The 13249-nt window shown below is 47.9% G+C and overlaps 1 protein-coding gene across 20 annotated transcripts in view; it reads right to left on the bottom strand.

Moving 5' to 3' along the window:
- ANKRD27 (ankyrin repeat domain 27) overlaps nucleotides 1–13249 on the bottom strand; it is a 51144-nt gene that overhangs the window by 37669 nt on the left and 226 nt on the right. For 7 of the 20 annotated variants that reach the window (XM_082438518.1, XM_082438519.1, XM_082438521.1 and 4 more), the window contains exons 1-3: nucleotides 13011–13210; nucleotides 11864–11941; nucleotides 6331–6462 (exon numbers count right to left, since the gene is read on the bottom strand). In XM_082438518.1, coding sequence (XP_082294644.1) covers nucleotides 6331–6462; nucleotides 11864–11941; nucleotides 13011–13043 — 243 coding nt within the window. In that variant the 5' untranslated portion in view covers nucleotides 13044–13210. Of the gene's footprint in view, nucleotides 1–6330; nucleotides 6463–6617; nucleotides 6691–11729; nucleotides 11942–13010; nucleotides 13211–13249 lie in introns of those variants that run through there. The other 13 variants (XM_082438523.1, XM_082438513.1, XM_082438524.1 and 10 more) reach the window with 12 other exon arrangements.

The following is a 13249-nucleotide window of genomic DNA, read 5'->3' as shown; positions in this document are numbered from 1 at the left end:
TGAGGCTCAAGGAAGTGCAGCAACTTGTCCAGGGGCACGCAGCCAGTGAGTGACAGAGCCAGGACTCAAACTCCTGCCCCCCACCTCACCACAGCCCCGTCCTGTGGCCTCCTGCAGGCCAGCGCTGGGAGCAGGGAGCACAGCCCAGCATCTGCTAGAGTTTCCTCTGTGAAGACACCATGAAACTCTGGGGCCTTCAAGAGCAGTTGTCATTAGGAGCTTCCTCAGGCAGGTCAGAAAGAGCTTCTCTCCCCACGAGGGATACGCCAATTGCTCACGGCAGAAAAAGGAGGCCCTCGTTGATGGAAGATCACAACTGTCTATGAAGCGGGCTTGTCCCTCTGCAAAAAATCAAGACTGAATCAGACCCAGAGCTAGACTTAACTACCAAGTTCAGGAAATACAGAGACCAGAGGACCATGGTAAACACCACCACAGGGCTGCAACCGGCAAAAGCCAGAAGGCAGGAAACTCCACAGGATGAATGACCTTGATACTTGAATTGTAAGGAAAGAAGGAAAACGAGGAAAGTGGGGCTTATAGTTAAAAAAACAGACTGTGGTGATGATCTCACAAGTCTACACACATGTCAAAATGGATCCAGTTTTACACACTGAGTAGGTACAGTTTAGTTGTTCTGCTCAAAGTTTAGCTCAAGAAAGTTAGTAGGAAAAGAGATTTAAAAGGCATATCAAGCAACAAAAATTTACTGTATAGCACAGGGAACTATATTCAATATCTTGTAATAACCTATAATGGAAAAGAATCTGAAAAAAATATATATATATATAACTCAATCACTTTGCTATACACCTAAAACTAACATAATACTGTAAATCAAGTATACTCAATTTTTTTTAAAAAGGCCTACCAATCCAGAATAATGTGTGGATCACCTTTGGATTCTGATTTAAACAAACCAACTGGAAAACAAACAAAAAAAATTATGAGACAATCTGGGAAATTCCGACAGTGACTAGACATTTGACAACAGTTGAGTTATTGAGGAATTTTTTAGCTGTGATAATGGTGATTTTTTTTTTAAGTCCTTATCATTTAAAACTACATTCCTACATATTTACAGATGAAATCACATGACTACCTTATATAATTGTCTGGAATTTGCTTCAAAATGGTCCCCCGGCTAAGGGGAGAGGGCAGCAGGGATAGAAGTGAGATGTGCTGGCGTCTGAGCCGGGCACTGCGGAAGCTGAGTGATGGGGGCGTTGGGTGCATTGTATGATTTGTTCCACTTGTACATGTTTGTTTGAAATTAAACATAATAATTTTTTTTTAATTTTCAGATAGCCAACTTTATTCAACTAATTATTAAAATTTGAGTTTGGTTTTTCTGTTTTTTCTTCATTCAATATTCATGACACTGGGCACTGTTGGAGATACGGTGCTTTGTCCTCATGGACATTACATTCTAAGTGGAGGATACAGATTTCTGAATAATAAAACACATATTCCATATATCAGTAAGTTCTATGCAGAAAATAAAGCAGAATATCAGGACAGAGAATGACTGGAGTGGGGCAAGGTTTCGCTAACTCAGGTAGAGTGGTTAGGGAGGTCTCTGAGGAAGTGATTTTGAGCAAGGAATGGATGGAGAGAAGGAACCACCAACTAAAGATCTAAGGAAAGAACATTTTTGTCAGAAGAAAGCATGTGCAAAGGTCCTGACGTGGGAATGGGCTTGGTGGTAGCAGATGTGGAATAAGAAATGGGGGAGAAAAACATAAAATTTTTAAATGTTAATGGAAGTGCAACTTAAAGAAACGGGACGCCCTCAGGTATGAGCCAGAACTGAGAAACGGCCTCAAGGTTCCTAGGTGGCCTCAAGGCAGCCGTGAACACAGAAAGAAGATCCTGGAAACCCGAGGGCTGGCCCCAGGCCAGCGGACAGCATGAACCAGGCCTAGGGGCCGACTGCGCCGCTCTAGCTCAATGGATGAAAGAGTCACATAGTCCCACCTGAGGAAGGGCCTCCGAGGGACCAGCCACTTCAGAGGTGCTTCAGAGACACCCCACCCGTCCCCACCACACCCGTGACTGCACTCTGTGAGCCCGTTTACCACACCTTCTCCGCCTCCTTAGCTTGAATAAGGCATGACCGGCTCCTGCGTCACTGAATCCCCATCACCAAGCACACTGCTCACCATACGGCAGGTGCCAATCAATATCTGTTGAGTGCGCTGGGGGCCTCCAATTTCAGGGACTCCCCCAAAGTTTTCAGGCCCACAATGCTGCCCGGAGCATTTCATTGCAAGCACAAGCCAGGGCTGGCTCTCTGTGGCCCCATCCATCTCCACCAGGATCCTGCTCAGACCGGGGTGAGGAAGCCAGCCACGGAGGAGTGGGGTGGAGCAGCTATGAAGCCGCCCTCCGGAGACAGGGCCAGGCGCCTGGGGCCTCTCATGAGATGGAGGTTCAGACTGCCTCTGGAACAGAGGTCATGGAGTTGGGTTTTTTTTGTTTGTTTGTTTTTTTGTCTGCGTTGGGTCTTGGTTGTTGCGTGCGGGCTTTCTCTAGTTGCAGCGAGCGGGGGCTGCTCTTCGTTGCGGTGTGTGGGCTTCTCATTGCGGTGGCTTCTATTGTTGCAGAGCACGGGCTCTAGGCACGTGAGCTTCAGTAGTTGTGGCTCACGGGCTCAGTAGTTGTGGCTCGCGGGCTCTAGAGCGCAGGCTCAGTAATTGTGGTGCATGGGCTTAGTTGTTCCACGGCATGTGGGATCTTCCCGGACCAGGGCTCGAACCCGTGTCCCCTGCATTGGCAGGCAGATTCTTAACCACTGCGCCACCAGTGAAGTCCCGAGGTCATGGAGTTTTAACAGCTGGTGTGGAGGACACAAACTTTACAGTGACCAAGCAGACCATAAGTTAGGGACCTACTCAGTTCAGAGCTTAACAATAAAATTTCTTATTATAGCCCCTTTATAAAATTTTTAAAATAAGTAATAGTCATTAAAGAAAAGAAAGAATAAAAGCAAGAAGCAGCATTAGTCTTATTACCCCAGGGTGCCCTCCTGACTTCTCCCCAGGCTGGGTCAGCCACTCCACAGGAGCCCATGACCCCTTCTGTCCTAATACTCATCCCTCTGTGCTGCAAATAGCCTGTTTCTGGGATTCCCTGAAGGCATGCTGTGTTCCCCATTCATCCGTGTAACCCTGCAAACCCAGCACAGTGCCTAGACGTTCAATGTCTGTCACCTGAATCTGTACTAAACAAATCCTGAGAACTGGAATTTGGACCTCAGCACCCTTAGCTGAGCTGTATGGGTATTTACTGGAAAGTCAGTTCTCTGGAACGTGGAAGCCATTGCTGCTGGGTTCTCAGGCTAGCCCTCAGAAGCCTGAGTACCCCATAATTAGAGGGCCACAATAAAAGGACCAAATTTAATCCCCTTTTGTCATTTTTGTTTTTCCTACAGGCAAATGGACCCACCCACAATCCACCAGGGAAACCTAGAGAACTTTTGCCAAAGCTCCATGAACAAGAGACCCAGGGGTACAGCAGGCCTGCCCAACTGGCTCTGAAAAAGCCACGGTGCATAATAGCTGGATGGTTACAAGAACAGGTGACCACGAAAAGCAGTGTGTGGGTGTCACAGGCCTCTGGGATTGGAACGGGGGGACGTTGGGAGAGGAGCCTCCGCGGATCAGTCAGAGAGCAGATGGTGGAGGACGTGGAGGCAGTCCCATCAAAGGCGGCCAAACCCGAGGAGGGGCTGGGGCAGGTGAGGGGCCAGCCAACCTCCACCCTCAGCCGTCGTGTGAGGGACGTGTGAGGGCGGGGCCCAAGCTCGGCTTGCAGGGGGAAGGGGGAAGGCGGTTAACCCTGGGGGTACACACATTCAAAAGTCGTGACTTCACATTTTTATAGTCCAGTAAAGGACTCTAATCCCCAGGGAAGATTCAGGGGCCGCCAAACTTGGCCCAAAGGCCAAGCCCCATGGAAGGAAATCCAGCATTCACCAGCTGAGGCCACGTGGGTCCTTCAGCGGTGGCAGAAAGGATGAGCGCTCTTCTAGAGGCCACTGGGATACTCTACTTTTTCATTCAACCAACGGACACGGAAGGAGCACTACGACAGATTAGACAGGGATGAGCCGGGGCTCCATCACACGGCCAGCAGTTGGCAGGGGCTAGTCACCAACACCTGGCCAGGCTGAGCAGGATGGCGAGAGCTAGCTCCTTCCCACAGCCGACCTGTGCTGGGGAGTTGGCCTTGCTGATTCTCGAGTCCACCGAACGAGGCCAAGGAAGGCCTGAAATCTAGTGCTGCCCAATGTGGGCCCCAAGCAGCCCCTCATGGATCTCAGTGGGGGCTGCAGTAAGGGGCCTAGGGCACCACTGGAATGCAGGATGACACAGCTTAAGAAGCATCTCTCTGCAAATTTCCTGAGCTGTTTTGCAGATGTGAACCACGCCCCCCCCCCCCCCCACAAATGGAAGAACTACTAGAGGACCATGAGCACATAGCCCAGGCCTCCTGGAGCCGAAGGACTGATAACCCCTGTGACACCACCCTGCTGCCTCACCATCAGCCAGTCAGAGAACTGTGTACAAGCTGATCACATACCATTCGACCCCCCCCCGCCCCCCACCCCCGGCCTTTAAAAATGCTTTGCCAAAACCCTTCGGGGAGCTCGAGTCTTTTCAGCGCACGAGCCACCTTGTCTCTTTGCGTGGCCTTGCAATAAACCTTCTGCTCCAAAAAAAAAAAGAAGCATCTCTCATTCCTCGGTGTACCTGAAAGGAAGGTGACCAAAGTGATTCAAAATTCTCTTTTTGCTAAAGTGAACTCAATTGGGTTTTCACTACTTGCAGCTGTAAAAGCACCTACTGGGCAACAGCAACCGTGCTATGGGCTGGCGACACAGCGATGAGCAAGACAGACAGGTCCCCAGGGCTTCCTGAGAAAGAACAGCGGGGTCTGCGGTGCAGCATTTTAAAAAGAGAAAGTTACATATGATGACACACTCTTATCTAGACAATATTTTTTTTAAATATCATAGAACAAAGATGGGAAGGAAGTATTTCCCAAGTGGGGTCAGGCCCTCCCAGTTAACATGATGGCTTGGCATCCTCTACTTTTTCTCTGTGACACTTACCATAATTAGTAAATAGGTACCCACAGCGTGACCGTCTCTCCCACTAGAATTTCAGCTCCATGAGGGTAAAGATCATGATGCCTATTCATAGTTTTGGCTGAATCCCCACATCAAACATCGTGCCTTGCATACAGCAGCATTTAATAGCTACTGTGAAATGAATGGATGACAGTGAATGCCTTTGGTGAGCTTTATGAGATTTTTATTTTCTTCTTTGGAAACAGCTCTATTCTCTAATTTTTTTTTTATAACGAAGTTTATGACTTCTAAAATCCAAAGTAAAAGAATTCTGGGAAAAAGATATTAATCACAAAACCAATCATAAAAACAAGAAGGGACTTGAAAAAAAAATCAGGTTTCTGAGGGCAGAGGGTTGGACTGGGTATGGGGAAAAGCCAGTTCCAAGCTTGCAGAGAAACCCGAGTTAACTGATTTCTCCATTGGTTCAAAGCCTCAGCCGCCTGACACACCTAAGATCGTATCACATGGCACGAGAAGCAGGTACACAAGTAGGAGAAGAAAAGAGGACACCGCAGGAAAAGAAGAGGGCCCAAGGCAGATGGGTGGCACAAAGGCGCCCAGCTCGCTGTGTCCCACGGTGTGTAAGTAAGATGCCTGCCAAGTTCACCAATCTGGGAACCAGAAAGACCTGCAGCACAGGGCCTGCCCTCCCTCCAGGCAGCAGACTATGGTTTCTCTCTTCTCTTGCTCCTGTTCCCTGGCTGCTCCTGTAGGCTTCTGAGGTTGTGGCCTCTATTACAAAAGTTCTCTCGGTTCTTTCTCTTTAGGAAATGCCTTTGAAGGCGACGTACATGTGTGTGTATACACGTTCCCTTATCCTATGGGAGTGAGCGCCCATCTCACAGACGAGGAGGAATATGATTTCTGCCCTGGAGAAGCCCTCCTGGTCCCCATGGAAACAAGAGAAACAGAGATGAATACCGTGAGACCAGTGACAACAGGGGCTGAGAGTTCAGAGAAAGGATTACACCCTGGGCTGGTGCAGTCCCAGGAGGCTGCCTGGAGGAAGCAGCTTGGGGCGGTCCCTCTCTGCTCGTTCACATACCGAGCATGGTCTGCGGCTTGGTGCACTTAGCAGGCCTGTACCTGACTCCCTCTAAACGTAACTGAAGTCTACCATATTTGTGGCCTTGTCAGCACTGCTCTGTCCAAGCCTAGTGGAGAAGGACCACCCTCGGGATCGATGCACTTACAATGCCACGGGTTTGGGCCACCTTGTTGCACAAGTCAGGACGCCACTTTTGAAGAGCCAGATAGAAGGGATTTTTCAGGAGGTCCTCATCATACAGAGCCATATGGACTTCAGATGGGGCAAAGAGAGTCTCCTGGGACGAGAGAGGAAAAAGCAGTAAATGACCACTTTCAGAATGACCTAACACATAAAAGTCCTGATCTAGCAATTTCTAAAAAGCATCCCTGACACATATTACTCTACACTACAGACCTCACACGCCATCAGGAAAGATCAAAGATAACCCACCAATTCCAAGATGACTTTTTTTACAGGTTAAATGTATAAATTATGTTCAGAAAATCTTCTTGACTCCAAGTCACTGCAAAAGTAAAAAATAGCTGTTTTTAGAACATCATACATGACCCAAATTATAACATTTTAAAGATATGCATATGTTTTTAAGGAAATATTTTTACCATACAGAAAAGTAGAGTAATAATGCTAACCTACCACCCAGAGTTACCGAATCTTACCACTTTGCCATATTTGCCTCAGATTTTCTTTTCAGAAATAAAGTATATCAGAGTAGACTGGATCCCCCATGTGCCCCTCCCCATCCCATTCTCTCCTCCCCTTTCAGAGGCAACCACTATCCTGAAGTGGTTTCTATATCCTTCTTGCTCATGTTTGTACTCCTTTTTAAACTCATGTATTCATAAATAATATAAAATCTTGTTTTTAAAAATATTTATTTATTTTTTATTTTTTGGCTGTGTTGGGTCTTTGTTGCTGTGCACAGGCTTTCTCTAGTTGTGGTGAGCGGGAGCTACTCTTTGTTGCAGTGCACGGGCTTCGCATTGTGGTGGCTTCTCGTTGCGGAGCACGGGCTCTAGGTGTGTGGGCTTCAGTAGTTGTGGCACGCAGGCTCAGTAGTTGTGGCTTGTGGGCTCTAGAGCACAGGCTAAGTAGTTGTGGCGCACGGGCTTAGTTGCTCCACGGCATGTGGGATCTTCCCGGACCAGGGCTCGAACCCATGTCCCCTGCATTGGCAGACGGATTCTTAACCACTGCACCACCAAAGATGTCCTAAAGTCTTGTTTCATGGGCTCCAAAATCTACATAAATGGTATCACACTATAAGTAGTTTGGAACATACGCTTTTCAATCACCATTATGTTTTCAAGTTCTAGCCGTGCTGATCCATACGGCTCCCATTCATTCACTGACTTCTGCTGTACAGTATTAAGTGAACATGACACAATTTATTTATCTAATATCCTATACTTCAGTTGCTTCCACATTTTCACAATTAAAAGCAATGCTAAAATGAACGCTCTTATACCCTTATGTATAAAATTACTTGGTTATTCCTAATTCTTTATGATATCACATGAACTAGAGTCAGCTTATCAATTCCATGAAAATTCCTATTGGGATTTTTATTGGAACTGTACTAAATTTATGGACTGGAGAGTCAACGTCTTTATAATGATGAATCTTATCATCCATGAACATGGTATGTCTTTCCACCTTCATCCTCTTTTACATCCTCCAATTAAATTTTCTTCATTAAAGATCATAGATCATATAAAACTTCTATTAGACATTATTTATATATTCTGTATAGATTTGCTCCTGTTGTGAATGGGGCCTCCAATGCCCCTGGTCTGTTCCCCTTACCATACATCAGTGTGGTTTTACTGAACTGTGAGAGAGGAAGATGAAAAATGGGCACAGAAAAGAAGTCAGAGTTTTAGCCATGTCATTTCACCTCTCTGAGCCTCCATCTCAGTCTGTACAATGGAGAATATGAATACCTGTCTTGCAGGATTCCCATTTACATGCTACTTTCACTATTTTTGCCACACTGCACACCAATGTACCGCCACTTTCTGCTAGCCCACATGGTGCCTTTGTGAGAATTACAAAAAGGCACCCCATCTTCCCAGTAGGTACAGTCCTGTACCAGGGCACATGGCTTAGTAAGCAACTCATAGGCTATATATCAGCCTAGTTTGCCAACACCTCTCCTCCCCTGGGCAGGACACCTGTGCAATAAATAACCTGTACAGTTGTACACAATGGCCCTATTGTTAATGTTTGACATTTTCCTTTAAACACCTACTCCCATTTAAAATTTATTTGTAAAAGAACACTTATTACTACTTTAAATGGAAAAATAGTATCACTTCCCATTAAGATCATCTTAAAATTAAACATTATAAATCCAATTGACATTATTTAAAATCTGGCTACATACCACTGCCTGCCAAAGGTTCTGAACTTGAACCTGAGGCTTCTTCTCTTCATTAAAAGAAGAAAATTAGCAACTATTAAAGAGTATCAAGTAAACTTACGCTTGATACAATCAGATGAATGAAATATGAGTGAAAAACTGAATTACTTTCTCATTATGTAACAGTATTCCCAAACACCTCTTTGGGAAAACACCAGAACAGTATGCATAAGTGCATTATGAATTCTATTCCTTATAGCTAATGTTAAAAACAGCCACAATTTGAGAGCATCCTTGGTCAGGCACTGTGATGATGTCTATACATCCTCATCCCATGTTAATGTTCACAATAACTATAGATAATTAACTATAACTAATGCTCACAATAACCATAGGTATCATTAGCCCCACGTCACAGATGAAGAAACTGAGGGTCAGCTGGCCAACTCCAGGTTAGATAGATGTCAGAATTTATTCTAACACCCATCCCTTTAACCACTCCATTCATCATGTAAAATAATTATGCCTGGATTAGGGGTTATTTCATGAGCCACAGATGCACAGACTCCACACTTCGTTTCTCCTAAAGGAAAAGTCCCCATGACAGCCACACAGGCTCAGCATCAAATTCTCTTAGCCTGGCCCAGCCTGAGCTGTCTTAGCTGCAGGCCATCCTGGGGACCGCCTAAAGAAGGCCCCTGAGCTCCCTGCAGATCCTCTTAGGGAGAAGAGCCTAGCATGAAAATGGCTACGTATAATCAATCCCTTCACAGGCCCCAGCTCTGCAACCATTCAGGTATTTGAATTGTTGAATTCAATTATTACTGGAACCCAGATAATCCTTTTATGAGTCTCTACCAGAACAACTGGATAATATAATTTTGCTAGGACAGAGTCACAAGAAAACAAAATTCTTCCTGGTTCCCGACACAGCTGGTTCTACATAGTGGAGCATAAAAGTAAAGACGCCTTACATAAAAACCACATGAGAAACAGGATGAGACAAGGTCAGACTAAAGCTGGGAAGGGACACTCCTCCTTGCTCCTCAGACAAGATGCTGGCAGAGCACCAACACCCCTGCCCCCAAGATGGGCTTTGATGGAGGAACTAACCACCTAACTGGGAAGCAAGAAGAGTTAAAAAATAATAATAATAAAACAAAACCAAAACAGAACAGTGCCAGGAGAGGTAAGGACGAGATAGAGAAGGGAGCAACAGGGAAGGGGTTGGGGTGGGGAGCGTGGGAGGCATCCTTGGCAGGGACCAGAGCAGGGCCAAAGGGTCGGGAGGTGGGAACAGGTTCCTGGTGAGCATAGAAAACTCAGGAATAAACTTTTTTTGACTAGATGTGAAAATGAGCTCTGAGAAATAATAAGAATCCAAACACAGTAGGTCAGAGAGGGGCAGCATGGGAAGGGAAGGGCCCTGAATGCCACATTAAAACATTCAGTTCAAATGCTTGAATGGTGTAAACACACAAGACTCTCAGCAAGCATTGCTGGTGAATGAGATGGAGCTGGCTGGTTTTCAATCCAAGTCATATGCTTTCTCTTGGACATCAGTCTCCTGGATGCCAATGACTGGATCCTCTGTCCAGGAGTAGGGATTCAGAGACGTCTGTCCAGCACTGTTCTCGACCTTTCTGTCCCAGTGTTAAAATATGTAATAATGTTTAATGCCAGAGTTGAATTCTTATATAGTGGTACATGCTTTAAAATAATCTGAGAAGTTTACTTGCAAGAATTGGTTTTATATTTTAAAATACTGAATAACATGTAAAGTAAACTGACTTTTCCTTGTAAAAGTGGAAAGACATGTGAATCCTCATATATAAAACTCCTTAAAAAAAAAAATTCCACCCCTTCCTAAGTGCAAATGATGGGATGATTTATAGAAAATCCAGTGAAGTTAGTCAGAGATACCAAATAACCCTGCACGTGAGTTATCTGAGGTTACTCTGAACAAGACAGCCAAGTGAGGCCTCAGACTGGTTCTGGGCATTTTAGGAGGTGGTGTGCACTCGTGGTTTTGTGGTCTTCAACCGTCCTGCCAGCCCGGATGAGTCTGGGTTGTCGGGGACCATGTGGTGACAGCGTGCAGCCTGGCTCAGCAGAATCCAGCCCAGGAAAGTCTGCACCTCCCAGAGATGCACTCCCTGCTGAAATCTCACTGCTGTGGCTTCTCCTGCCCTGCCAGGGCCCTGACCAAAGACCCCGACCAGGCATATTCTCCAACTGGCTTAATTTGTGACTCAGAAGGAAAAGTCCAAAAGGGAAAACTTTTTATACATCTATGTTTAATACCAAATGGAAGCAATTTTATGATGTAACGTGTGGTATTACAGTCACTTGTGTCCTTCTGGCCTGTAATGTCTATGGCTCCTGTCCATATGTCTCTCAAAGCTCTTCTTCAAAGCACTATGAAGCCTCGCTGCCTGGCTCACTGCAGGCATGCAGTAACTGCTGGTCCACTTGAACAAAATGATAGTGACGTGTTAGAAAAAGATCAAGCTCCCAGGAAGGGATCATCTCTCACAGGAGCTGGAAATCCCCCGCCCAGATGCAGGGGAGGGTGAGGGGCTGGCCCCAGGCGGACCTGCAGGCACTGGCAAAAAGCCATAAAAATGAACACGCTCAGAGCTGGCTAAACACAGTGATTGCTGGAATGTGGAGGATCACAGTAGGAGAGAAGGCCTCAGGGCTGGAAGAGGGGTGTGACCACTCACAGAGTGGGGAAGTTTGGAGAAGCATAACTGCCCCTCGGAATGCCACTCCATCACCCTGCTCCTAGAATTGCAGGGGAGCCACCAGCACCCACGTCCCTGCCAGTATTTTGGGCAGGAGGGCAGGAACTTCAAGGACCACTGCTCAGTGTCTGTCGGATGTGGAAGCAACCTCAGGACAAATCATATCCAATTGTTCGGGTCTGAATCCTTTCTAGATCTGGTATCTATCATCGCATGGTCACATTCCCCTGCTCTCCTAGGAAAGGAGGACATTACTGGACACCCATCTAATCCTGGCACTTCATAAACAGAAGGACAGCCCGGACAGAAACACTAACAGAGGCAGACATGTGAAGAACAAAGCCCCAGCAGCCGCCCTCATGAGGGCAACACAGTCCAAGAGCCACAAGGAGGCACAGTCAAGACCTTGACCCAAGGCCCTATGCAGACACTTACTGCTGCTCTCCCTGCAGAGCTGCCAGGTGGGATTATTTCCAGTGACAAGCCAAGGTAAGGAGAACTCACCCAAGGTGTCCACCCAGCTTCAGCAGCCCAACTGCTTTCCTGCCACTAGGGCTCGTGAGAAGTACCTGTGTCTCCTCCCATCCTGCACTTCTCCCTCCGAGGCCTACAGGCCCTGCCTCTTGATTCACCGCAAACCTGTCCACCTGAAAGACACAAAGTGATCTTTCCAACACTGAAGTCTGTGCAGGATTCTTCAATGACTTCCCCTCCACTCCCTACCAGATGAACTCTCAACTTCTCTGCTGGGCATGGAGGGCCTCTCACTCCTGGCCTCCTGCCCACCTCTGCAGCTTCATCTCCCTCTGCTGTCTCCAGAGCTCCCCAAAGAGATGTGCTCTCCCTCCTTTTACCCATTTTGTCCTAAAAACTACTCTTCCTCTGTCAAGGCCCCATCTGGCCCATAGGTGGCTGACACCCTCCACCTCAGAGAATGGCCAAGGGCCAGAGTACCACCCAACCCTGGCCACAAACCACCAGTGAAACAACCAATTAAAGGACAGACTGCTGAGTGAGAGCGAGCCCTGAATCTAGCGCTCTGGACCCCAGAAGGCTGCCTCAACACCAGGCCCGGCAAGGCGGCATGGAAATGTAAATATCCTGCTAATATCTGCCGCTCTTCTCTAGGGCTGGTGGGAGGGTACATTACTTAATCAAAATAGGGGCCTCTCTCCCTAAAACCCACAAACTTGGAAAATTCCAGCTCGCATGGCAAACTAGTAGTCCCTACAGTCTCCCCTGCCCCTCATTCCCTTAATGTCCTAAATCCTCAATGAAGACGCGCTACTTGCTCTCGTGGCCCTGCACGGGCCGCGAGTGCCCACGTCCCCAGCACCTCCAGGGGCGGCCAGAACGGCACGGCCTTGCTCTCGAGCCTATGGGCAGTCCATTTTCAACGAAAAGAACTGAACAGACCCAGAGTCCGGAACACCTCTTGGTGCTTCATAGTTTTCCTGGGGAAATCTTTACCCAGCAGGAAGACGAGACCCCACTCCATGAGAGGCAGGCTAGCAGGGATTCCCTCCTCTCTCCCCCGCGCTTTCATTACCGCGGTGACCACGACAGCTCGACCCGAGGCTCCGGACCCCCACCCCCACCCTCCCCTCCACCCGCCCCGCCAGGCCTCCCTTAAACCGCGGAAACCACCCAGCCCGTGAGCGACAGCCCTGCCCACGGCCCCCAAGTCTGACCTCCCGGGATCCCGGACCTGCTGACCTGTCCTGGAGCCGCGGGAGTCAGAGGGCACATTCTTCGCCAACCCCACCCCTAGCCCCGCAAACACACCAGAGGGGCAGAGCGAGCCCGGCTGAGGACAGGAGCCGGAGAGCGCAGGCGGGGCAGTCCACCCGGCGATGGGCCGGGGCCCTGGGGGCCACCCGGAGACCGCCAGCCCAGCTTGGGGCGCCGGCAGAGGAAAGGAAAGAGCCCCTCCCCCTTCCAGCTCCGGGGCCCCG

The sequence above is a fragment of the Balaenoptera physalus genome (genome assembly GCF_965194825.1).
Source record: "Balaenoptera physalus genome assembly, chromosome: 19".
Classification (NCBI taxonomy): Eukaryota; Metazoa; Chordata; class Mammalia; order Artiodactyla; family Balaenopteridae; genus Balaenoptera; species Balaenoptera physalus.
This window is presented reverse-complemented; position numbering and strand designations above follow the sequence as displayed.